Below are 24,519 nucleotides of genomic sequence, written 5' to 3'. Positions count from 1 at the left end.
CAGCTTTGTTGTTTTTCTTCATTAGCAGATTCACACTGGCCTCTGAGTTGCACACCCACGCGCACCCACACATTTTCTCTCACTATTAAACATATATAATCCGCTGAAAACACTAAGGGCCCACCCACAGAGGAAGTAAGGTCACAACAAAACATATCAAGGGTTCAGTAAGTGTGTGTGTGTGTGTTTGGGGGGGTGGAATAGTGTGTGATTGTGAAACAGTGGCAGAGAGACTGTTAAACATGTTGGGGAGTTAGCAGGAAGAGTCAGTGATAGGGCGCATCCATCCATCACCAGACATGAACAAGAGGCTGTTTATAAACACGACATACTGGGAATTTCTTAATGAGACGATTCCAGTTCGTATGAGCAGGGGAGACGAGGGGGGAGGGAGCTTTGTGGCTTTTTGTTGCCAGTTCAAGTCCCGAGTGCAACCAAAAAAAGGCCACTTATGGGAAATATTAAGCAAAGTTTGTTTTTGATCTGTCACGCTACAATAACTAAAACGTTAGGTTTAAATTGAAACGTTGCCCATTTTTAAAAATGCATATCTTTATCCTGGTGTTCCTCGAAGGAAAAAAAAAAAAAGCTTATGAATCCTGCTTGACACTAAAGATCTTTGATCAGCATGTGCAGCAAAAACATCTCACGTGAAAGGTCCTGTTTACTCTGTGTGTGAGGGACAGAGAGTAGAGGCTGGGCTGCTGTCAACACTACAAATGGGAAAAGCTGGACAAAGTGACAGGACGGTGAAACAGTTGGCACAGCAGGAAAACTCAGTGGTGAGTCCGCAACCTCTAATTATCCCCAAAAGTAACCAAACTAAACCCTAACACAGAGCTTCCCAACTACAGCGGTGCTTTCATGTAGCAAATCTAGATTTCATACCTCATTGTTTCATTAGAGCCAATATGGTTTTTGTGGGTTCGTGTAAAAGAGGAAACCTGAACAATGAAATAAGCGATCAAATGTCGATGCTGTCGTGCACTAAATTGTCTTTTGAATCTTGTAAAACTCTGGAAACAAAAGGAAAAACATGTACATTTTTCCTGGCCGCTTTTCCAACTGTAGGGCTATGAGTTGCTGCAACAGATTATTGCTCACTGCCTGTATCCGGCAACACATTTCACTCTAATAAGGATCATTGTGCTGTTATGATAGCTATGTTTCAAAGTGCTGCATGAAAAGGTGAGCTATCATGTGCACTTCTAGCTCTGCATTTTTATTCTTGGGCTCTGCTAAAGTGGTTTTGCATGCTTCACTATTAAGCTATTTACCTTAGTTAGTGTCTGGGTGTACCCTCTCAGTTCATCCACTGTCTAAAACAAGACGTTTTAGCTCACTGCGCTCTCCCTTTAAGCCAGTTTTGGCTCTAGGTTTGAGCAGCGGGCGAGGGGGCCTCATTTCTACTCTAAATGAAGTCAGAGAGAGTCAAGAGGAAAAAACAACAACAATGTAAAGCGGACCGTTTAGGGCAGTCTGTACTCCGATCTTTTGGCTTTTATGGATACTGGCCTATTTTTTGTTTTTTTAAATAAAATTTTGTTTGTGGCTAGGATCAGCTCCACCACCCCCCGAAGAGAAGAAGAGGATGGATAGAAAACTTTGCCTGTTTTAATGGTTTATATTTCAGAGGCGGAACATAAGGAAAAAGTATAATGGGTTATAATGGGGACCCCTAACTGGTTGAGGCAGATGGCTGCCCCTCCCTGACCCTTGTGTTTTTCCTTCCCACTGTCGCCAAATGCTTGCTCAAATGGGGTCGTTTGACTTAACAATATAAAGAACCTTGAGGCGACTGCTGTTGGGAATTTGCACCAAATAAATAAAAGTGAACTGAATTGAAAAATAATGTAAGTAGAACAGACTAGATGACCAGTAGCTTTCACAGAGTAGAGAATACGGTTTCAGACAAATGCTCTGAGCAGACATGACTAACGTTTGACAATTTACATTCCTCCTTGTGATAGCTAAATCCCCCCCAGCCACTCTCACTTACATATGCTGAGGCGTAAGCTATGGACTTTACTCACAAAATCCAGAGGCCACTCTTGTATGAGTGTCAGCTTCCTGCGAGGATCAGTAAACAGTTCGGGCTGTTATCGAGCCGCAGCTACCAGCCAGCAGCTGTCTGATAGAGACGGGAGCCGATCGCACGGAGAGTACGTGCCGAACACGATTTATTATGTGCTGAATTTATCTCTGGGCTTATACTGTGTGAGTGATTCAGGACTAATGAGTTGTTGGTCTGGAGGGAACGCTGTGTTAATTGTAGTTTTCTGTGCTCGTGCTTATTTAGACATGCCAGACTACAGTTTACTCCCTTCTCATGTGGTTGGAGCCATGTTGCTGCACAAAATCCCCCCAAAGAAGTTCACTCCAGAATCCGACTGAACTAACCACACTTGATGTGAATGTGACCTAAAACTCTTTCCCTCCTGACCCTGCCATTTTCCTATTTTAATTTAATTTTTTTACGATACTCCCATGGGGGCCTGTGTTCAACAGTCTGACACCTCCAGAAGATCCATGGTGACATTTACACGCTCTCAGATATTGTCCCCATCATTTAGAGTCACTCTCAGTGCCGCTGCCTGCTCCCTGTTCCCCTTCCATTCTTCAGGGGTCAGAGGGAGTCAGAGGGATGGCTTGTTATCGTGGTTTTTATTGCGACATACACTCGCATGTTGAGATGCGACACACTGCCTTTGACAATGAAATAGCTGTAACTCACCTCTTCTCACACCAGAATCCATCAGCAACCCACCACCGAGATGCTTTTTAGTTGTTTTAGTGTAAATTGCAAACTGGCTAAAAAGTATTTTAAAAAGGCAGAAAAAAACATTCCTCTCATTTCTTTAGCTGAATCTATGAAAAGTACCAAAAGTGTTTGGAAACTGGATAAGTGGAAGACAAAGGAAAAAGTGACAGGGCTACAAAAAATATTTGCAGCAAATGAGCACTATCTTAAAGATGTGTCCTTAAGAAACAGGAAAGATCCGACACAGGACCTGAGATATGCATCTGGCCTTCAGCTGATCCATCTACTGTTCACTGAAGCCTCTACGGAAATGGTCTCAGTGGAAGCGCAGCTGTCAAGAAGCCATTCTTAAGAACAGAAAACAAGGAGCAAAGGATGAAATATGCCAAGTTACACAGGAACTGGACCAAAAGCCAGCAGCAACATGTTTTATGTGGAAAAGCATTTAAAAATTGATGCACCATACATTATCAACTGGAAAGAAGCTGATTGGCAACAGCTTAATTTTTCAGTATGAGGGTGATTGCAAAGACACTGCCAATGCAGTAAAAGCATCCTCCACAGTAGTGTTCCACTGTGGATAGAAAAACACTGTGGAACACTGTCCCGATGCATGCTCAGTCATCCAGGTAAAGAAATCCCAAATTTGATTCTGTTCAGGGAGGTGGCAAACATTCGGTACTTAGGTACAAGTACAGATACTACTGTTAAAAAATACTCCAGTAAAAGTCTTGATTCAACTTCTCTACTCAAATAAAAAAAAAAGGTACCGTGAAATATACTTAAAGTAAGAAAGTGAAAATAGCTTTTTGAAGGAGGTTTCTAATTTTGTCCAGAGCTAACTGAACCTTGTGCTATATTACCTAATGATAAACTTTAGTATAAAGTTTTATTATTCTGATTATATTTAGCTTGAATCTAAAGAAAAAGGAAAATTCAAAACAATCTCTTTATTTTCTGTTGCCTACATTGTATAGAGTGAGTTTGCCTCCAAACAGGAAAATGTGCACAGTCAGGGGCTAAAGTGTTATTGAGCAGGTGGGGGAATCCTAAAATGGGTTGCAATGGCTCAGCGTGGGGAAAAGAATCACAGTTCACAATAATTTCTATTGAGAACTCAGTAGATTTTATTAATGTACAGGCTGTGATCAGCTGACCTGCTGCTCTGTGTGGATGTACACAACTGAACTCAACAAGCTGTCAGCAGATGGTCATGAGTTGTCCTTTATGTCCGTCCTCTACACTGACAGTATTCGGTTTATGCTGTCTTTTTGGTTCTTACAGAACAGTGTGTTCTTTATTTTTGCAGACATTCATGTTCCCTCCATTCATCATCATCTTTGTCACTAGTTTGCTTGCAGTGATTTTTATTCACTAAATCAAGCAAGAAAGGTTGTTGTTGTTTTGTTTTTTTTACCTTTTTGTTATACCCTTTATATGAAAAGAGATTTTTTAAATTAAATACATATTCTTTAAATAATGTTCCCTTTTATAAAAGTAGGATCATTTAAAAAAAATAACACCAGGGATGTTTGTGGAAATTAATTTCTTAATCGAATAAACGATCCTTCAAACGTTCGACCAGAGAAACATTTGGAAATATTTGGAAACCCTTTCAAAGTCACCGTGTACAGATTCCAACGATGTACCCAAGGAAACAACAACAAAGAATAAAAGATTACGCCGCCTCTCCTTCCTGGCTTGGCCGGCCAATTTCCCCAGATGACGCCTGATCCATTCAAAGGGCATTACGGGAAAGTAGGAGGGAAAACTATGACCTACAGAACAAAATTAAACAAATTGAAAAAGAGAAGCTTCAACTTGAGGTGAAGTGCAGACAAATGGAAGCACAAAATAAACACCTTGAAGAAAAACAGCAACGCCAGCCTGACATAAAAATTATTAATGAGGGCTGGGGAATAAAGTTTGGTCAAGCACGAGAGCAGATTGTGTACCTGATGAAAGAGAACAAGAAAAAGATTGCTGAACTAAAAGAAATGTCTGCCCAGCTTCAAGACAAGAAAGCTACTATTGAGGTGATGCAGTGGGATCTCCAAGACATCGGCCAGAAAAATCAGAAGCTCCGAGGAAAGCTCGTTGAAGCCCTGGAAATTTTTTTAAATAATCCTTAAAGAAAAGGTAGAAGAGGACAAAAAGAAGAGAGAAATGCAGCGCAAACTCAAAGGCATGGGGGAAAAATACCAAATGCTGAAAGTAAGGTTTGATGAAACAGAGTGCAAAAATATACAGCTGCTTCAAGAGAGAGAGCAACAGAAGGAACGACAGAAACAAGAAAAACTTATTCTCCAGGACTTTGAGAGGAAAAATGCACAACTGCAAGAATTTTGTAATGAAATGAAGGACAAAACAACCGAACTGGAGAGAGAAAAGGAAAAAGTGGAAAAGTGATGCTCGGAGATGCAGCGTAGGATCAATGGAATGGCGAAAAATAACTCAGAGCTCATTAATGGGATTATGTTGAACTTCAACAACTTGAGGCGCGAAAACACTGAAATGCAGGCGGAAAAGCAACAACAAGAGAAAATACATGAAGACCTGTAGCGTACGCTTCAGGTATCCAGAGAAGAAATGAGCACTTAGAAGACATGCACAACAAAGCACAAGAGAGAAATACTGACATGCTCAAGGCACATCTAATACAGGAGGCATCCAGTGAACTGAAAGAAAAGCTTGGAGATACACAAGCAACATTAGAAGAAGTGAAGCAACGATGCCAGAAACTCGAGAAGCAAAATGCAGAAACAATCGATGAGTTGAGAGCCCTCATCCTGGAAAAAAAGGCCCCTGAGAAAGAAGAGAAGGTGCTTCTGCTTGTTCCAGGGGAGGGACACTGCTGCTTCCTCACCTGATGTAGCTTCGTCTTCCTCCACCTCTGTTCCATCTTAATTTTCACCTCTCCTCTGCCCTCTTTCTCCCCTCTCTCCCTTCTTCACCCCTTTTCTTTTTTCACCCTAACCCCCCAACCAGTCCCAGCAGTTGACTGCCCCCTCCTGAGCCTGGTTCTGCTGGAGGTTTCTACCCGTTGAAAGGCAGTTTTTCCTCCCCACTGTCGCCAAGTGCTTGCTCAGAGGGGATTGACGGGGTTTTCTCTGCTCTGCCTCTTTCCTTCTTTCTATCTATCCCTTCTTTTCCCCTCTTGTCCCCCTTCTACCTTTCCTTTAACCTCTTCTTTACTGGCTTTTTAATGGATAGTTTTAACACCATTCAATACATGTGCAAGTTACATCGGGTGCAGACATTCATGTTCTCTCCATGATTCATCATCTCCACCTTTTAGTTTACACATTTCTTCTGTATACAGCCGAAACCCTGCAAAACAATCCTCATCAGCATCATGTAAACTTTGATTCTAAACAGCAAATGTTGACACGATATTCACACTGTGAACCTAGATGGTGGTGGATTATTGTAAACAATCCAACTGCTGAGACAGTACAGTTTCAGAGAACAGCTAGCATGGCCACAGAACTACGGTTTGCGCTCTGTGTAAGTCTGATTTTTAAATGAACCGAAATAACAATATTGATTAAATAACACTTGATCGTCTTTGGAACAATTCAGATAAAAGTCATATACCATTAACAACAACACAAGAAAATGTAAAGAAGAAAAATAGAAAGTGTGAAGAAAGTGTCCACAGACTCACTAGACATCACCGCGCACTCTTCTGCTGCAAGATGTTTGTGGCTTTTCATGATGTCCATTTCAAATCTCACTCAGACTTTGACTGAGTCATTCCACTGAGGATTTGCTAATGTGCGTAGGTTCAGGTATGCCTCTTCAGTGTTAACTGGCCTCACTTTTTCTTTTTTTACACTCTCTACTGTGATATGGAATCCATAGATGAGGCTACCTAGTCCTTAAGGAGAGGTGAAACAAGACCAGAGTGTAACATTTCAAACACCAAGTTTCACAGCTGGTATTAGGTTCTTCTCCTGAAAAGCTGGTTTGCTCTGATCATCCATCAGATCAGCCTTTTCATAGGAAAAGTCTTTGGCCAAGGATGGTCAGATTTGTGTAGCCTCTGTTGCTTGCACTTTGATAGCAGCAGGGGATTGAGTTACCCGGAGATCCTGTTATGAAATTTGCTGCCTTATAGATTTTTCTTTTCACAAAGTACACGTGCAAATCTTTTACATAAATTGTGGATTTTTTTTTTCTCCAAGTACTAGAATGAATTCTAGGATATTTTGGACAGTTTTTAAAATCCATTGTTAAGGTTCAAAAATTGGAGAAAAGGAGTACGGAGGGCTCACAAGCAAATAACAACTCTGGTCCAGAAGATGTGATCAAAGCAAAGATTTATTGATTACACGCGCGGAGTCCGACGCTGGGCAAAGTCAGCGATCGAACTGAACTTACAATAATTAGACAAAGGTTTTATATGGGTAAGACAACAAAGCCCCCTCTTTTGCAAAAACAGACACAATACAGCTTACGTCAACCTAAACCACAAAATGTTCCGTTAACTTTTACCATAGTTTTAAGAACATTACGTCTCATCTCCATCCCGGTGTCGCACCATGAGCGCATTCTTATCTCCCAGAACATCAGGTGCGCTTCCTGTAACCATCTGACAGTATGCCGGCACAATTTGCACTTGCAGCAAAAACACATCTTAACTTCTTACCTACTAAAATGAATCTACTATGGTGTGTACGTGTGTGTGAGTGTGTGGGTGTCTGCTGTGTATGCTATGTATGTGTCATGACCTCTCCTGCACCCCGGCTCACCTCACACCTCTCGTCCTAGCCAGACATAAGGCCTGCGCTCATACACAGCTGAACTATGTGTGACTTCTAGACTAAATGTCACACTCAAATGATGCTACTCAAACCATGAAGGAAACTTACTTAAACTGAACATAAATGAACCTTAAAACTTACTTCAAAGGATATAAGTGATAAATGATACAAACTTAAATCTTAGCTCTAAAGGATATAAGTAATAAAAGATAAAAATAACTCCAGGCGTATGTCATGTAAGCAGGTGTGTTGCAATTCCTTTCAGAGCTCCTGTCCTCCTCACCGTCTATTGGCTGATCATTAACGCCTGCCAAGAGTTTCTGACCCTCAGTTGACCAGGAGCCACAGCTCTTTAATAAGCTCAAATGCAATCATGTATAAAAGATTAAAATCATTTTCATAACAAAGGTTCTCTCTTCTCAGATCTGTCAATCTGTTTGCTCGTCTCTACTACAGTTTAATCATTGAAAATTACACTGATCAGCATACTATGTGGAAATTACAGATTACATAATGGCAAAAGCATTTTGTCAGACCCCTCACCATTCACTAACTTTACTCTGAAGCCCTTGCAGAGCTTTTTAGATCCTGGCTGAATGACACCAGACCTTGGATATCAGAGAGTTAAAAAAAAAAAAAAACTTCCTGTAAGTAAGATCGAATCACTGACACGTGTATTTATGTGAGTAAACACTTCTCCGATGATGAATAGCTATTTGCTTGTTTAAATCTATCGGAAAAAGTCAATTTAAATGTAATTATCTTTTCTAAACATCCTATTTTGCACACAGAAACACAATTATTTCACAAAACCCCAAAATTACAATGGTCAAAATGATTAGCCTGTTGATAATATTTAGTTGTATCCTTTTGCTGGATAATAGTTCTCTTTAGCATGCTTCGGTCTGGCCTGAATGTGTCTCTTCTGCAGAATTGGACTTTTTCTTGGTCTGGAACCTCACAGCCCGTTTCTCTGCAGGGTTCTAGTGATCGTCTTCTTTGAGAGTACAATTCCTGACTTGGCGATGTCATTCACGCCGGTCTCTGCAGCTGTTCTTTAATTGTTAGTTTTTAGAAACATCTCCCCCTAGTTTTATTTCTAGAGTCTTTCCCTTCCTACCTTCCCAGTGTTGTGTGGCTCTCTTTGAATGTCTTGACAATACTTCTCTCTCCAGTTCTTGACACTTTGGAAATGGTTGGATAACTTTGTATATCCATCTCCTGCTCTGTGAGCAACAGCGATTCTTTTTCTCAAGTCTAAAGTGATTTCGTTAGTTTTTGGCACGTTGATTTCTCAAGTGCCAGCTCAAACACTCGCTGAAGTTTTTATAGTGTGTGTAAAGTAGAAGATAACCCTCAGTTTTAATTTGATTTTACAAACTTTGAGCATCGCAAAGTTATAACACATCATTGCACAGCAGTGGTTTGTGCTATGGCTCGGTATAAAGGTCAGTTTTTCAGGGGGCTAATAATATTGATCCTGGTCATTTTTGTTTCTAAACAAAAATCTCCAGACTGCTTTAAAAGAAATCTTAGAAATGCTACAATGACAATCCCTTGCACTGTTGAAAAGCACTTTGACCCCCTGGAAATTTTTTGACAAATTTCACAGCGGGTTAATCAGTTTGTCCTTATTTGTTAGTCCGAGTCAGTCAAAGTTTTCAAAAGTGGGACACATCTCTTGTTTTATGTACTTTTTCTTTAGGCTTTAGTTTGTACTTTTCCACAGTGCTGTGACCACATATGTATCAATTTACCCTTTGGACATCCACTTAAAAAAACACTGTGTAGCCAGCAGCTACATTCCTGTTTCATTTGTCAGTGAGACTGATCGTGATTGCACCAGTGAAGGCTACAGTTTCATTGAGAATGATTGGCTCTCCCCTAGCCCTCTGCTGTGCATAAGTCAGTCCTGATTCCCATAATGAGCCAGCGAAAGAGATGATAGGCGGGTGGGAGGACACTATTAATCCTCAGTAAGCATGTTGCATGTCAACCAGCCCTGCTTGGAGATTTACAGGCCTGTAATGGGGGTCACTCTTCCGTCTTTTCCGGGTGGTGCAGGCCTCGACTTCTTTTGCTCTGCCCTGGTCTGGTTAACTATTTGTGGGGGAGGCGGAGGACCCCGAGAGCCTTAAATCTATCTGATGTCCAATATTAACCACAGCACAAACAGAACAGTGGTAAACAAAAGGAAGAGTAAACACACTCCCCAAGGCCTTTAGGACAAACATGGACAGTTATGTTCACAGCGCGCAGTTTAGGTACAACTTAAATTAAAGAAGCGAGGTTTGTTTAATCTGAAGGGGAACTTTAAGGAGGATTTCTTTTATTTGAAACGTGAGATTAATAGAAAATGTTTCTTTCGCCCAGTCCAGCTGTTGCACTCTTGTTACACAAACCTCAACACGCAAGGAGCAAAGCCATCATCTTTCCCCAGCGTTTTCTGATCTATGACGTCCCAGTCAGGTCCAGCTGTTTGGACACACAGTCCCATCCCTGTCCCTCCTCGGTGTCCCCCCACTTTCCCTTTTGTCTATCCCCCTGGGATGTGTAATCCCTCCTCCACCACATCATCCACCACAGACCAAGAGGCTCAGCTGCACTGCTGCTCTCTGCTTTTTAAAAATAGGCTGGGATATCAGCTAAGAGACCTGGACGCATCCTGGGGATTGAGGAATGTCTCCACACTTCCCAGATCCTTGATATCTGCTAGAATTCTCTGAGTAATTGTCTCTGTGTGTTTATGGATGTATGTGTGTGTGTGTATGAAGATCCTGTATTACTAGTCAAAGAGAGAGGATTTTCTGTCCAGATGCGAGAGTGGACCGAGCTGGAGATGAGCTTCACGGCAGGGGGGTTTCTCAGCACCTCAGATGGTTACTGCTCCGCTGAGCAGCTCCAGTACTACGGTGAGTCCACAGTCACGCTCGTGCTCCTGCTTCTTTCTCTTTGGTGTCTTCATCTACTTTTACTTCTGTTTTCTCTCCAACTTCTCTTAAAAGAAGCACGAAATTGAAATATGAAACACTGCCTGATGGGATTTTTGATTCTCATTCTAAGCTAAATCTCATTCATGGGGCATTAATACATCTAAATTGACACTGGAGAAAGGAAAAACTGTCATTGCGCGTTCAATACCTTATGCAACTTGAATGTGTGCAGACATTTGCTTTACAAAGAACTCTCTAAATGATGAGTCAGTGCTACTGTAAGGAGCTCAAAGGGAACATCGTTTTTCAGAGCCAGTCTCCATATAAACCTGTAATCCACAGAATACACTGTCAGTGTTTGTATAGGGATTATTTCTTCAGGAGAAAGCAGTTACTATGGACACCATTCACAGGATTTTCTTCTGGCTCACCTGAGCAGATGAAATCCAAACAAAGTACGAAATTTAGTACGACAAGTATTAAGAAGGAAAATGTGGTTTCTGCTGTCTGCTCTAACCAAATCGCCCTTTGTATAAATTTTAATTTGTACTTTGAGAGGTTCTGAACTTCCTTGAAGGTTTTGGACAGTTCAGCATTTTTCAATCTGCTGATCTAAACCTTGCTGGCTTGAAATGAACATTTAAATCAAAGAGAGAGCAGAATTTCACAATTTCTAGGCAGCAAAATGAGCATCCATGCTGCATAAGACACTCGAGACTTGATGACTCTTCTACTGCTTTATTATGTCTACAGATTTGACACTGTGTACTGGTCACGCAGACTGACATTAAGTAAGTGGGCCATAAATATCTTATATTGTTACACGCTGATATACGACTGCCTTCTGTGTGCAGTGCAGCCTCATTCACTCTGACAGCTGATGAATGAACGCTAAGCCTTTATTTACGGCGTTTGAGAACTCAGTGACATGGAAAAAACAGTTCTTGAGGGGGATCAGCCGGCTCACTGCCTTCGCGACATGCAGAGAGGCTGAGCGTGCATCGGAGGATCTATTTATACTGACATGTATCATCAACAAAGTCTCCCTGTTGTCTCCCCTCCTGCCCTTTGGAGAAGAAGAAGAAGGAGGAAGGGAGGAGGAGGGGGAGCTGCGGGGGGTGCTTTGCTGGTGTTGTTTGGCTCCCTAGCGTGCGTGGGATGGAAGGGAGGCTGAGGAGTGTTTAGACAGCGTTCAAATGGTTTACAAACACTGCGAACCGCAGCTCAGTCACACAGTGAGAAAGCAAGGACCACCCCCCCACCCACCCCCCAGTTCCCCCTCCACCCCCCACCAAGCCAACCCATCGCCTAGTCGGGTAAAGATAGGAAACATCTGCAGGGAGAATGAAAGCGAGGAGGGGAAATTAAGCACAGAGAAGAGTTCATTAGTAGGCTTTCAGCTGATCAGAGCCGGGACATTAGTCCACTAAATGTGAGCTGCAGCAGCTCTCAACATGTTCTGTCATTTATCATCAAACATGCTTGTAATGTAGGCTCAGAACTCCTCGGGATGCTTTTGAGGAAGCCTCAGTTACGACTGATGATTGATGACACGCATGTGGTCTCTGAGGAGAAACTGACCACACGCAGGGTGAAGTTTTTATGTTGCTTATTTTTGAGGTCACTAAAAGAGAGAGTTGAGAATAGGAATGGATTTTACATAACTATGATATAACTATTCAGATTTGTCTATTTGCCAAAGATATAAGTTGAATTACTTCCTGAAACAAAGGTAGCTCTAACAATTTTATGTGTGATGATCAATTTACTCAAAATGGGAAGTCAACTCTAAAAATGTAACTCAAGTGGAGTCATCAGCATGGTCGGGACTGCTCGGTTGTTATCTGACACGTACAGAAAAGCCTCTCATTCGTGCAGGCTCTACAAGTCACTCTCTGTTTCCTTTTATCCTGTCTTTGTTCTAAGCTAACTTAATCTGCTGCTCACTCCATGCATTGTGAAAGGGTTTAACACTTGGCAAACCACACTGAGTGTTAAAAGGCAGGATATGGCGACCTTTGCTGCTTTGATTTATTTGTTTATTTTTGAATATTGTCTCCTGGAAATTCCTCTTTATGTGGATGTGCTACAGCATCACTGCAGGATGCCTGATTTTCTGTCAGAGCTCTCTGCACAATACTGTGCAAAAGTCTCAAGCCATTCTTCATTTGTTTATATTTTGGTGGGAAAAGGAGAAAAAACATTTGCAGACACATTTAAATACAGTATATAATACAGTATATAAGGCACAAATAGAGTTTGTACAATTTTGCTAACCTCTAAAGTTAATATTTAGTATGATCATCTTTGTTCTTTGATACAGCCTGAACTCTCTTAGGCAGCTTTCTTTAAGTAGACGTCAGTAATAGTTCTTCAGGCTTCTTCAAGGACGTTCAAAGTTCTGCCTTTTGTTCTGTTCTCTGTTAAGGTGATTCCCACACTGCTTCAATAATAGAGACGTCCGGACTTTGGGGAGACCAAACCGTGGCTGATAATGTCCCATTTTATGTTTAAAAAAAAAAAAATCCAGAATATGCATTTACTTGATTTGGATGAAAGTCTGATGATCACTTTGTGCTTTCATAATTCCATTCATTTTGAGAAGATACCCAACACTACTGGCTGAAATGCCACTCCCAAACCATGACCCAGCCTCCACCATGGCTGTACATACTCACTGTTGTACCTCTCTTCTGACCTCTGAGGTATACTCTTTTTTTCTGCTCCACTTGGCCAGTTCCATCTTTCTAAGGACACCCTGCATGCACCATGCCATAATATGTCACATTTTCAGCTAACAGCTCTTTGGGAATCACCTTGTTGGACATTTATTGTAGATTTTGTAGATTTTTGTGACAGGCTGCTCTTAAAAATCGGTTATTTCCTAAATTGTCTGTTATGTGTGAAACAAGTCTGGTTCATTCCTTGAGTAAGGTGCTTTTTTATGCTTGAATGATTTATAAGTCAGTGTATTTGGCTTTGCAATTGAAGAAAAAACAATGCAGTTACTTGACTGAAAATGAGAGAAAAAGCAGCCAATATCCAAAGCACTTTGAAAGACTTAGAAAGCCTTTAGAGCTATTGGCTAAGGCCACTTTAATACAATTACAAGCAAAATGTAGAGAAATGAGGCGTGGCTCAAGACTTCTACACAGTACTGTATATAGAGATACCCATTTTACTACTATATATACATATGTCTGTGAAGGTTCTCAGTCATCAAGGTCATCATAGTCTAAGGAGCTTGGAAAGAAAAGCGTCTGGACTTCTTTAAGTTGCTTGAAGACGTTTCACCTCTCATCTGAGAAGTTTCTTCAGTTCTAGGGTCAAATGGTGGAGAGTCCCACTGGGTTTGAATCTGGGACTCTCGGCCATTTGACCCTAGAACTGAAGAAACTTCTCAGATGAGAGGTGAAACGTCTTCAAGCAACTTAAAGAAGTCCAGACGCTTTTCTTCCAAGCTCCTTAGACTATGATGAACTGCATGACTGAGAACCTTCACAGACATATGTATATATAGTAGTAATATTCCTATATATATATATATATATATATATATATATATATATATATATATATATATATATATATATATATATATATATATATATATATATATATATATATATATATATATATACTAATTTTTCTACCATGTGTACATACTAAAATCAATGCACTAGTCCTTCCTAATCTTCATCCAACATGTTTTACCCCGTAAGTTCCCATTTCCTGAAACTCCTGAAGGTTGGGTGGGCTCTCTGTTTAATCAGTGCATAACAGATCCCACAGCAGTCCCAGTCGAATGGTCCAGCTGTACTTTAAGAGGCTGCCAGTGGTCACACATGTTTTCTCAGCAGAGTCAGTGCTTGCAAAACACAAGCGGCTGACCTACACTCTGAGATGTTTTAGGTCATCCCAACAATGAACTGAATGAATGACGGACTAAATGAAGAATCCAGAAAAAGGGGATAAAAAAATAGAATAAAAATAATTAAAAAAAAAATCCTAAATGGCACTGGGAGTTCTCAGCTGCATCCTGTTTCAGCAGTCTGAACAAGTTCACAGGGTCTCACTCTCAGCTTTTTATTGTATCCCATAAGAGTCATTAAAGCAATCACAAGTCACGTAAAATCACATTCCTCTGAACGCTTTTTGACTTCGACCAGCGTCACCGAGTTTCCTTAAACGTTCATTCATGTTTCAGTCACGCTAGTGTAATCACTTATTCCCTGTAGGTTAGATGCTGTATGTGTGTGAAAGATTTACAATACTGACAAGATTTTCAATTTGGGAAGAATATTTGCTATACCTAAAGTCATAAGTCTTACACCATGGCATTCGAACGTCATTTAAGTTGCTCACAGCCTGATGTAATCATAACAATATCCTACATACAGTCAGGAGGAAAAGAGGAAGACCACAGAGAAGATTAATGGCTGTAGTGACAGAAGGAGATGCTAGGGATGGTCCAATGTGGTGACGCAGGAAGGAAAGAAGAAGAAGAAGGAAAAAAATTATAAAGTGTTGTGAATTATGAGGACCGGTTGCAGCACAGGTGTGTGATACTATAAGATTACCTTAAGCATGAACCTGTATTTCACTTAAAAACAGCTGTTTGTCTCTCATCATTTCATCATCGTGACTCCAGATAAAAGTTCATTTGCTCCAATTAAGATAGCGATCTTTAAAATGGATGATCTGTGTTAGCTCAGTTTGTATAACCCCAATTCCAAAAAAGTTAGGACTCAATAAAAATGGAATGCAATCCTTTGCAAATATCATAAAGTGATATTTTATTCACAGTAGAACATAGAAAACATTTCCAAAGTTTAAACGAAGAAAAATTACCATTTTAGGGAAAATATGATCTAATTTTGAAAATGATGGCAGCAACATGTGTCAGTGGGATTGGGTCAACAAAAGTATGTGGTACTAAAATGAAACGGCTGGAGGCAAATTTGGTTAACTGGCAACACGTCAGTAACATGACTGGGTATAAAAAGTGAATCTCAGAGAGGGAGAGTTGTACAAAAAACTGCATCTATAAACTTTAGAGCAACATAAAACTGGTAAAAACTCTGAATATCTTATCATCTTCAGTACATGTTATCATCAAAGGATTCACAGAATTTGGAGAAATCTCTGTGCACAAGGGACAGTCAGTGTTGGGTGGTTATGGATATCGGGCCTTAACAGGCGCAATGCCTGTGAACAAAATTTACCGTGCCATCCACAAATGGAGGTTAAAGCTCTGTGATGTGAAGCAGAAGCAACGTGTGAACGGGATTCAGAAACTCTGCCGTCTTCTCTGGGTTGAAGCTCGTTTAAAATGAACTGAGGCAAAGAGCAAAACTCCTTTTCTGGAAATGCGCATAATGAAAACAAAACACAACAACATAGGTGTAAATGAGGCTCTGTCCCAGCTTGTTTTAGGACGTGTTGGTGCCATTCAAAATGATTTTATTTTTTTCTTTACTTTTGATGTTTTCTATGTTCTGCTGTGAATACAACAGTAGTGTATGAGATTTGCAGATCAATCCATTCTGTTTTTAGTTACATTTAACACAGTTTCCAAATTTTATTGGATTTGGGATTGTTACAAAAGGTTCAGTGATTTGTCACAGCTGCTGAGCACTGCAGCTCCAACTGGAGTAAATGGTTCATCTCCTGGTGGATAATTCTTTAACTGTGGATTAATAGAGGGTTCCTCCAGTGACCATTTCCTTTAAATGTCATGTTTTATACTTGAATCATTTCTCACAGTTTAGCACAACCAAGGGAGTGAAAATCTGAATGCAAATTTTGTACGTATGGAGACAGGGTGGGTTTAAACTGCAAGGCCACATCAAAAAGTCAGCTGTCCGAGTTATGTATTTAAAGAAAACCTCATTGTGTTCTTTTCAAGCTCCATATTTCCGTTATTGGACTCTGCTAGAGAAGCTTTCAATCACACTTATACTTAGTTTATCATCTGTCTGAAACAAGCCACCCTTCCTTCAGTCAGCTTTCTTCTAACTGGCCAACCTTGACAAACACAAAGCAGAGCTGCTCTGCTCACAGGTGGACCTGTGACTTATGTGATCCTACATCAGTGTCATCTCTCATCAACATCATACAGAGCCAGTTAACACTTTTGTCCCCGGACTTTGATTTCAGATATGCTGGCTGACCCCCTGGGCTATCCCCTGCAGGACCCTGACCTCCAGCTGCTCCCTTACAGCCAACAACAGTATAGTCCCGCCAACCTGCCCTTCTCCCACTATGGTTCTCCACCCTCCTCTGCCCCCTCTCCCTCCTCCTCCTCCTCTTCCTCGCAGTTCTGCAACCCGCCATACCCTTACAGCCCTCACTGCCTGGAGGCCCCTTGCGATCCGAGCCCCGAGCCCCACTGTGGGGGCCTCTTTACTCAGGGCCTCGGATCTGTAGGACTGCCACTGGGGCGGAGGTCCCGCATGGGCTCCGGTGGAAAGAGTAGAGGTCAGGATGAGCTGTGTGTGGTGTGTGGCGATAAAGCGTCGGGATACCACTACAACGCTCTTACCTGCGAGGGATGCAAAGGTATTTATTTGATTGCTTTCTGATCTTCATATTTTTCTACTTCTTAGCATCAGCGGGTCATGTTTTACCTTTTGCTGCAGGATTCTTCAGACGCAGTGTCACCAAGAAAGCTGTGTATCACTGTAAGAGTGGTGGTAGCTGTGAGATGGATATGTACATGAGGAGGAAGTGTCAAGACTGCCGTCTGAGGAAGTGCCGAGCTGTGGGAATGCTGGCTGAATGTAAGGCTCAAATACAAGAAACTGATTGACTGAGGTTGTAATGTAATCAGAGAAACAATGAGTGAGATTCCAAAAAGCAATATGTCACTTTGTGCTTGTGCAGAAAGTAATACCCCCCCCCTCTTCAGGTCTGTTGACTGAGGTGCAGTGCCAATCCAAACGCCTGAGGAAAGGAGGTAAAGGCAGAGGGCAAGAGGAAGAGGAGAACACGGACAGCAGGAGAGTCAGCTCTACCAGCAGGCTACCCGGACAGGTGCGGCACACCCGTGCTCAATTGGATGCTTTCCTAACTTCAGAGTTCAAGTTTTAAGATTGATTCAAGATTATTGTCCCATATGGGCTAAAAATATTCAGCATAGCAGCAAGAGTTCACATAAAACACAATATACAGGAACAACATTAACAGCACCAATATGGGTGAATTATACAAACAATTACATGGTATGCTAATTCATAAGGAAATGAAAGTGCCAGAGTAGTGCACAGTGATAATAAAGTTTATTTAAAGCTTGGAAGGAAAGCTGGCAAAATCTTAATAGACTTATCAGTATAACTGCGACCTGATTAAGGCACTAGCTCAGACTCCAATTACCGCATTTTGTTAAACCCATGTATTGCAGAGTAGGTGCTCTTATGTGCGTCGGACAATGCCTTATTCTTTCTCCTGCTACCCCAGTGCTGTTTAAGTGCCCAAGAACAAAAAAGGACCAAATTAAAAACATAATTTAGATCTGTAAGGAGACTTTGCAGCTTTATGTGCCTTGTTTTAGAAGTATATTGCTCGATTAAGGCTTATAGAAGCATCAAATTGCCTTAAAATTGCATGCAGCCAGTGGTAAACAAAACAAAACAAAACAAAACAAAACAAAGAACAACCTGAAATTGCTCCTAAGAATCTATAATTCTTACTTTGGCTCACCGGGCACAGCCTTTAAATCTATAGATTGTCTTGCTATCTGCACCCTGAGATCTGAGGGGTCACCCAGGAAGGGTGACACTATTCTCCCCAGCTATTCTAACCTCCTGCATGTAGTACAAGACCTGAAAACCCAGGATTAAATCTGAAGTTAACGTTGCTAAGCCTCGAATCCTGTATAGTGGTGCAATCCTCCAGTGTCCTTAAACTATGCTAACTCAACTTTCTATGCCATTAGCCCTCCTGAGGACCTGCCAACCTTTTTTTTTCTGCCTGTCCTGTTTGGTTCTTTAGCCATCAGAATTGTTGTCTGAAGGCCAAGAAGGATACCCAGCAGATTTACTTTACCAAGTGGATCATCACAGCCTTGCCACCGCATAAGTGTAACAGTAAATACTAAATATCGAATGTTGTTGTGCAGCACGCAAGACCGACAGCGCACAATGGGCTTTGAGGTAGCAGCCAAGAAAGGTGTTGTTTGTGTCTATGAACCGTGAACATCCGTGTTCACAACTGTGTGGATCAGCGCGCTTGTATTCAAAAGGTTTCTCCATGTAACAATCTGCTAGAGGGTGTGGAGAGCCATAGCCCCGTCCCCAGGGCATGAAGCAAGCATGGACGAGATCCAGACCCCAGACATCCAGAGGCCCCAGAGTGTGAGAGCCCAAGGAGGACCATTGGATTGGCAACCGTGCCACTCTCCTGGGAAGAGCTGAGGAGAGCCCCAGATGGGGGGGTCACCCAGCAGCCACAGAGCAGAAGCCGGAGGGGGCTGCAGTGACGTGCCTGCGGGCTCTGCCGGCAGCCAGCTGCGCCAGAGTTAACCGAGCCACCGGCCCAGAGGCCTGAGGGCCCCCAACCCCCCAGAAGGGGCCCCAGGGGGACCAGGCCCCACCAAGCAGCCACCAGGAATAAGCCGGTTGTTATTTACACAAAGGCTTGCAGAGCAAAAAGGTTGCTCTGATTCCTGCTGAACATCTTACTGGCTGTTCTGACAAGACTTCCAAGTCCATTCTCACTGGATGTTTTTAAAGCTTCTGAACCAAACAGCAATGCAAAATGGTCATGTGAAACTAAAAAAGAGGCGCTGTCTCAGTGAAAAAAAAAACCTGCTCAGATTTCACTATGCTTAGTGGAAAAATATGATTTGCTGGACCTTTTCAGAGAAGCATTAACATGGTGCTCAAAACAGATCTAGTTTTCAAGAACTAAGCATAATTTTGGGGGGACTAGCACTGGATTTTTTGGTATTGGTAACACTTTATAATACAGCCAGGGACTAAGGGTGCAGTTCCCTGAGAGTTAAAATGTTCTTCTTTCTTGTGAAAACTTGAATTGTTACCTCCTCATTCTGATGTATCTACTGGGAAGCATTTGTAGGTACACATTGTTACATTGTAATTTAAGGTAAAATACATTGAAAGTCCCCTGAATTCTTTGGTAATTACACCCTTAGTCACAGGCCACATTATAAAGTGCTGCCTTTATATTTACGTGACTCAAAACATAAATTACTTTGAGCCTCAAAGTCAGCCACCACCAGCCCAGCAGCTGCTGAAGGCCTTCTAATGAACGAATCATACCAAACTGTTGCCATGGCAACTGCTGATGTTCATGACGTAAATAAGCGTCAGCCTGATGGTCAGTCGCACCACTTTGGTTCATACTGAAATAGTATATATAGGACATAATAAATATAATCTCAGTTACTTGTATTTACTCAGTTATTTAGTCAATGATTTCTGGTTGCATTGCATTTTCAATATTTGCTTCGAACCCAGAGAGGCTGAAATATCACAGACTCTTCCTCTGCTGCCACCAGGAGGTTCAAACAGTCATTAGACAGACTGAAATAAAATGTGTACCAGTTATTCACACAGCTCTCAGTATCAGCTTTAAAAGTCTTAGGCTCCCCTCATTATTAATCTGTGTCTAGTGTCTCACTCTGTAATCATAAGTGCTTCTTTGTAAATCTGTGTGCTGTGCTCGTTTCCATCTGCACCAGGCTTTGTCTGCCAGTTTAACCCGAGAACAGAAATACATCGTGGACAGGATGGTGGAGGCCCATCGGCTCTACAGAGCTCAGGACAGTAGCAATTTTAGGGTAGGTTCCAGTCCAGAAACATACAGTGCAAAAGTAGTTTTCTTGTTCTCATCTTGCTTCTGTTGTGTGTGCGTTCAGGCATTTGAGTGGCCGTGTCCAGAAGAAGTGGAAGGCCTGTCTGATGTTGTATCACCCCGCCTACAAAGGCTGCTGCAGTTTGCCAGGACAGTGCCAGGTGAGATGAAAGAGGGAAGGTGTCAGCTTTATAATGTATTTGCTTGAAAAAGAAGCAGGATAAGAGGATCAGAGGGGAAATGTTCTCCCATTTAAAGGAGATAAAAATACAGCAAAGTTACAATCTGTTTACAAGCTTCAAGAAAGTTTCTAGAATCTTATTACTTACAGTCTCTTCTCAGTCCTCAAAATTGAATCAGTATATGTTTCTGCTGGCTCAAGAGATACTGGTTGTAGAAATCTCTGCTTTCTCTTGAATATAATGGAAGTAAATGAAACTTTCCTGCTGGTGCTTTGCAGCAATATGGCTTTCCAGAAATCATGACCCAGTTTCTTAGAAAAATAAATAAATACAAATCCATAGAGCTTAATGTTAGTGGTTTCGTGTTGGATCTATTTTCTTTCTACTATCTACATCCGCCAACCAAACGAAACCCATAGCGCGTTAATCTCACAGCTCAGTTGAAAGAAGAATGGGGATTATTGTTTGCATCTGCATGCTTGTGTGTAATTCTGGGCAGGGCCGTCCAGAGATGTTTAGAGCGGCGGGTGCGCAAAGTTTAATAGGGGCACATAGAACCAGGCTGAATAACAATAACCAACATTCATCAAGAATCTAATATGGAATCGCAGCGTACTATATCAGTGTCGTCAGGTGGGGACGTAGCTCATGTTTTACCCGATGGGGTATAATGTTCCTGTTGTGGGGTTGCTGCTGTTGCTGCTGCTCCTGCTGCTGGAAGGCAGGGCAAGGAAAGGGGCAGGTGCCCCCTCCGCCCCCCTGCGTCCCTGATTCTGGGGTTTTCCGTGAATAGTTTTAACCTCCTCTTGAGCCAAATCTGCTGGGGTCTCAGATATTTGAAACACACAGCACATTTGAACGGTGTATTTACCATAATCTTTTTAAACCCTTTGTGCCATTTGTAGGAGTTTGATATTTATTTTATGATATTTAATAAATGTCCACTTATTATTATTATAGCCAGTGTCTCCAGGGAGGGACTTTGATATCAGTTCAAAGTTATAAAAAACGATTCCTTGTTCTGTATTTAAAGAATTAAAACAACAATAACAACAAAGAATCATCTTCTCACAGGTTTTGACCTCCTGGATTTCTCAGACCAGATTTCTCTGCTATCCGTCTCTTCACTGGACGTCATGTTCCTGCTCTCTGCCCAGCAGTTTTCCCACAACCCAACAAGCCCCAGTCCAGGTGAAAAAACCACCAGGAGAGAGGGAAAGATGATGAGACACAAGTAGATAACTATAAAATAACCATTCTTTTTTTTTTTTCTCCATTAATCAGCACTGCAGCTTTTCAGTATGTCAACACACAGCTTTCTCAGAGACGTAGAATCAAAGGAAAACATCCACAGCAGGGCACTCATCAGTTCAGGTGGGTAAACACACACACACACACACACACACACACACACACACACACACACACACACACACACACACACACACACACACACACACACACACACACACACACACACACACACACACACACACACACACACACACAGACGCACCCCTTAGTCTGACAGGTTGTGGAAAAATTGCTCAGGCAATGAATGAATGAGATGTTTTTTTCCACATTTACTGGTGTGAACAGAGAGCAGTGAGGATCTCTTTGCACCAGTGCTCAACTTCTTCCACAGCATGGTTGCGCTGCGGGTGACGGAGGCTGAGTACACCTTGCTTACAGCCACAGCGCTGCTCTGCTCAGGTCAGACCAGGAATAAAATCAGCAGTCAAGTTAAGACTTGACTGCTCAGTTTAGCTGTATTCCCGGGATGCTGTTGTAAAGCTGTCTCTGTCTTTCTGTCCCTGTCTGCAGACCATGCATCCCTGCAGGCAGCCAGCTGTGTTGAGAAAATGCAGGAACTGATCCTGGACCTGCTGTCCAGGTTGTGCGGGGCCCAAGCTGGAGCGGCACGAGGAGGAGCGCAGAGGTTTGGCCGCCTGCTGGGCAGACTGACGGAGCTGCGAACCCTCCGCCACAACTACCTCCTCCTGACAAGACAGCAGTCTGGACACTGACAGTGAAGATGTGCAGGAAATGATGAAAATCTTCAGTCTTTTTTATCGTCACTTCAATTCAAAGACTTATTTGTACAAACACTGTATTACAATGGTTCTGATTGGGTATAAATGGGACAGTGTAGGAGACAGTTACTCAGCTGTCTTTGTTTTCTCCACTCAGTCCTGAGTCATTTAGGAATTTTAGCCTCTATAACAGGACTGAGATGCACTTGTGGGCTGCTGCAGTTTGTTTCATCAAAGAAACTTTTATAGGTGTTTTTTTATATTCGTATACATTTAACATTCACACTTTCAGTATTTTTCACTTTGCTGAACAATGTTAAAATAAAGCATAAAAGGAAAGCTGTAATGATAATGCAGTTGTAATGAACGTACACTCACTGGTCACTTTATTAGGTACACATTACTAGTACTAGGCTGCAACCTTCAGAACAGCCTTAATTTCTTGTATCAAAGATTTAGGAAGGTGCTGGAAACATTCCTCAGAGATTTCTTGTCTGTATTAACACAATAAGCAGCATACATGTAGATTTCTTATCTATACATCCATGATGTGAATCTTGTGTTCCACCACATCCCAAAGGTGCTTTATTGGACTGAGATCTGGTGACTCTGGAGATTGAGTAGTGACCTCACTGTCATGTTGAGGAGAAAAGATGGATCCATGCTTTCGTGGGGTTTACACCAAATCAGAAGAGGTGCTTTTCAGGTCTTGTCTTAATTTTGGTGAGCCTGTGTAAACTGTAGCCTCTGTTTTCTGTACTTAACTGACACGAGTGGGACCCAGTATGGTCTTCTACTGCTGTAGCCCATTTGCTTCAAAGCTTGGCGTGTTGTGTGTTCAGAGATGCTCTTTTCCTTATCAGGTCCCAGAAGTGGTTATCTGAGTAAGTGTTGCCTTCTAATCAGCACAAAGCAATCTGACACTTCTTCTCTGTTGCAACAACGTCAATTTTTACAGAAAACTAGAGGATTTCTTTTTTTGGAGGTCCATTCTCTGTAAACCCTAGAGATGGTTGAACTTCAGCAGGCTGCCATGTGATTGGCCAATGAGATAGTGCCAATAACGAGCAGTTGAACAGGTGTACATAACAATGGGTGCTTTATCGATCAGTATTAAATAAGAAAAACACAAAACTCTAGGTAAGTATCCCAAAAACTTTTCTCTTTTTGTAATATAGAATTTATTTCCCCAAATAAGGAAATACTGGTTACAGACAAAATATTTGGTGAGCAGGTAAAATATGCAGGTAGTACAAGCTTATGAAGGTGTATTTGTCCATTTGATAAAATTGGGCACTCTGTAATAAATAGAATCCTCTGGGAGGTGGGGACAGCAAATGTTGGTCTAAAGTAAAATCATGATAAACTAAACATGTGATGTCATCCATTTAAAAATGTTGGCTGCATGGTTTTAAATCCTCACTCCATTAAATAAGATTTTTGTCAACTTTAACCAATATAGCTTTATTTCTATAGTTCTGTCTTCCATAAATAAATTATTTCTCTCTGTATCAAAAAGAGAATACAAGTATAAAGAACAACGGCTCATTGTGTTGTATGCCCAGAACGTACGCACACATACACGCACACAACACAGTTGAAATTACATCGAAGACAAGCTAAATAAACTGCAGCAAGTCAGGAATTATTAAATCTCCACAAATATACACAGCCTGGCTTTGTCCCTTGTGGGTTGATTGAAATACGCATTTTAAAACGGCAACATTAAATTAAATTCAGTTTGATAATACACTTACATATGTACACAAAGTGTGCCTTTATAATATACAAGTGTCTCTGTAAAAGATTCAAATGTAAAAAGCTATTGTATAAAAGATGGCAGTGATCCATTCATTAGTCTTCTGCAGCTCATATAAATATATCAAATCTCTTCTGACTACTTGATTCCTTGGCAGCAGTAGCATTATACAAAATAGACGGGAATTCTTTTACATCAGCACATCCAGGAGGAGTAAGCAACACCTCAATACATCCCTGAATGGGGAATTTACTGCAGCAACACGGGAC

At 41.5% G+C, this 24,519-nt stretch overlaps 1 protein-coding gene across 2 annotated transcripts; it reads left to right on the top strand.

The window, feature by feature from the left end:
* Positions 1-706: 706 nt before the first annotated feature.
* On the top strand, positions 707-23,944 carry nr1h5 (nuclear receptor subfamily 1, group H, member 5). 2 transcript variants are annotated; one of them, XM_031736118.2, is made up of 11 exons: positions 707-782; positions 10,343-10,439; positions 16,620-17,021; positions 17,102-17,242; positions 17,371-17,495; positions 20,164-20,262; positions 20,341-20,437; positions 21,533-21,649; positions 21,743-21,832; positions 22,058-22,171; positions 22,283-23,944. In XM_031736118.2, the coding sequence occupies exons 1-11, from the start codon at positions 720-722 to the stop codon at positions 22,483-22,485; spliced, it is 1,548 nt and encodes a 515-aa protein (XP_031591978.1). In that variant the 5' UTR covers positions 707-719; the 3' UTR covers positions 22,486-23,944. The 2 variants fall into 2 exon arrangements, with proteins under 2 accessions (XP_031591978.1, XP_031591977.1); XM_031736117.2 differs by lacking the exon at positions 707-782 and having other exon boundaries at positions 8,947-10,439.
* Positions 23,945-24,519: the final 575 nt, after the last annotated feature.

The sequence above is a fragment of the Oreochromis aureus genome, linkage group 20 (genome assembly GCF_013358895.1).
Source record: "Oreochromis aureus strain Israel breed Guangdong linkage group 20, ZZ_aureus, whole genome shotgun sequence".
Classification (NCBI taxonomy): Eukaryota; Metazoa; Chordata; class Actinopteri; order Cichliformes; family Cichlidae; genus Oreochromis; species Oreochromis aureus.
Note: the sequence above shows the minus strand (reverse complement) of the source record. Positions and strands in the feature narration are given on the sequence as shown.

What these genes read in the sequence shown, in the direction of transcription:
- nr1h5 (XM_031736117.2), top strand. Translation starts at nt 10,274, where the DNA reads ATGGATGTATGTGTGTGTGTGTATGAAGATCCTGTATTACTAGTCAAA. An exon ending in TGAGCAGCTCCAGTACTACG is followed by an intron (nt 10,440 to 16,619) that starts GTGAGTCCACAG and finishes CTTTGATTTCAG; the next exon opens with ATATGCTGGCTGACCCCCTG. An exon ending in TACCTGCGAGGGATGCAAAG is followed by an intron (nt 17,022 to 17,101) that starts GTATTTATTTGA and finishes CTTTTGCTGCAG; the next exon opens with GATTCTTCAGACGCAGTGTC.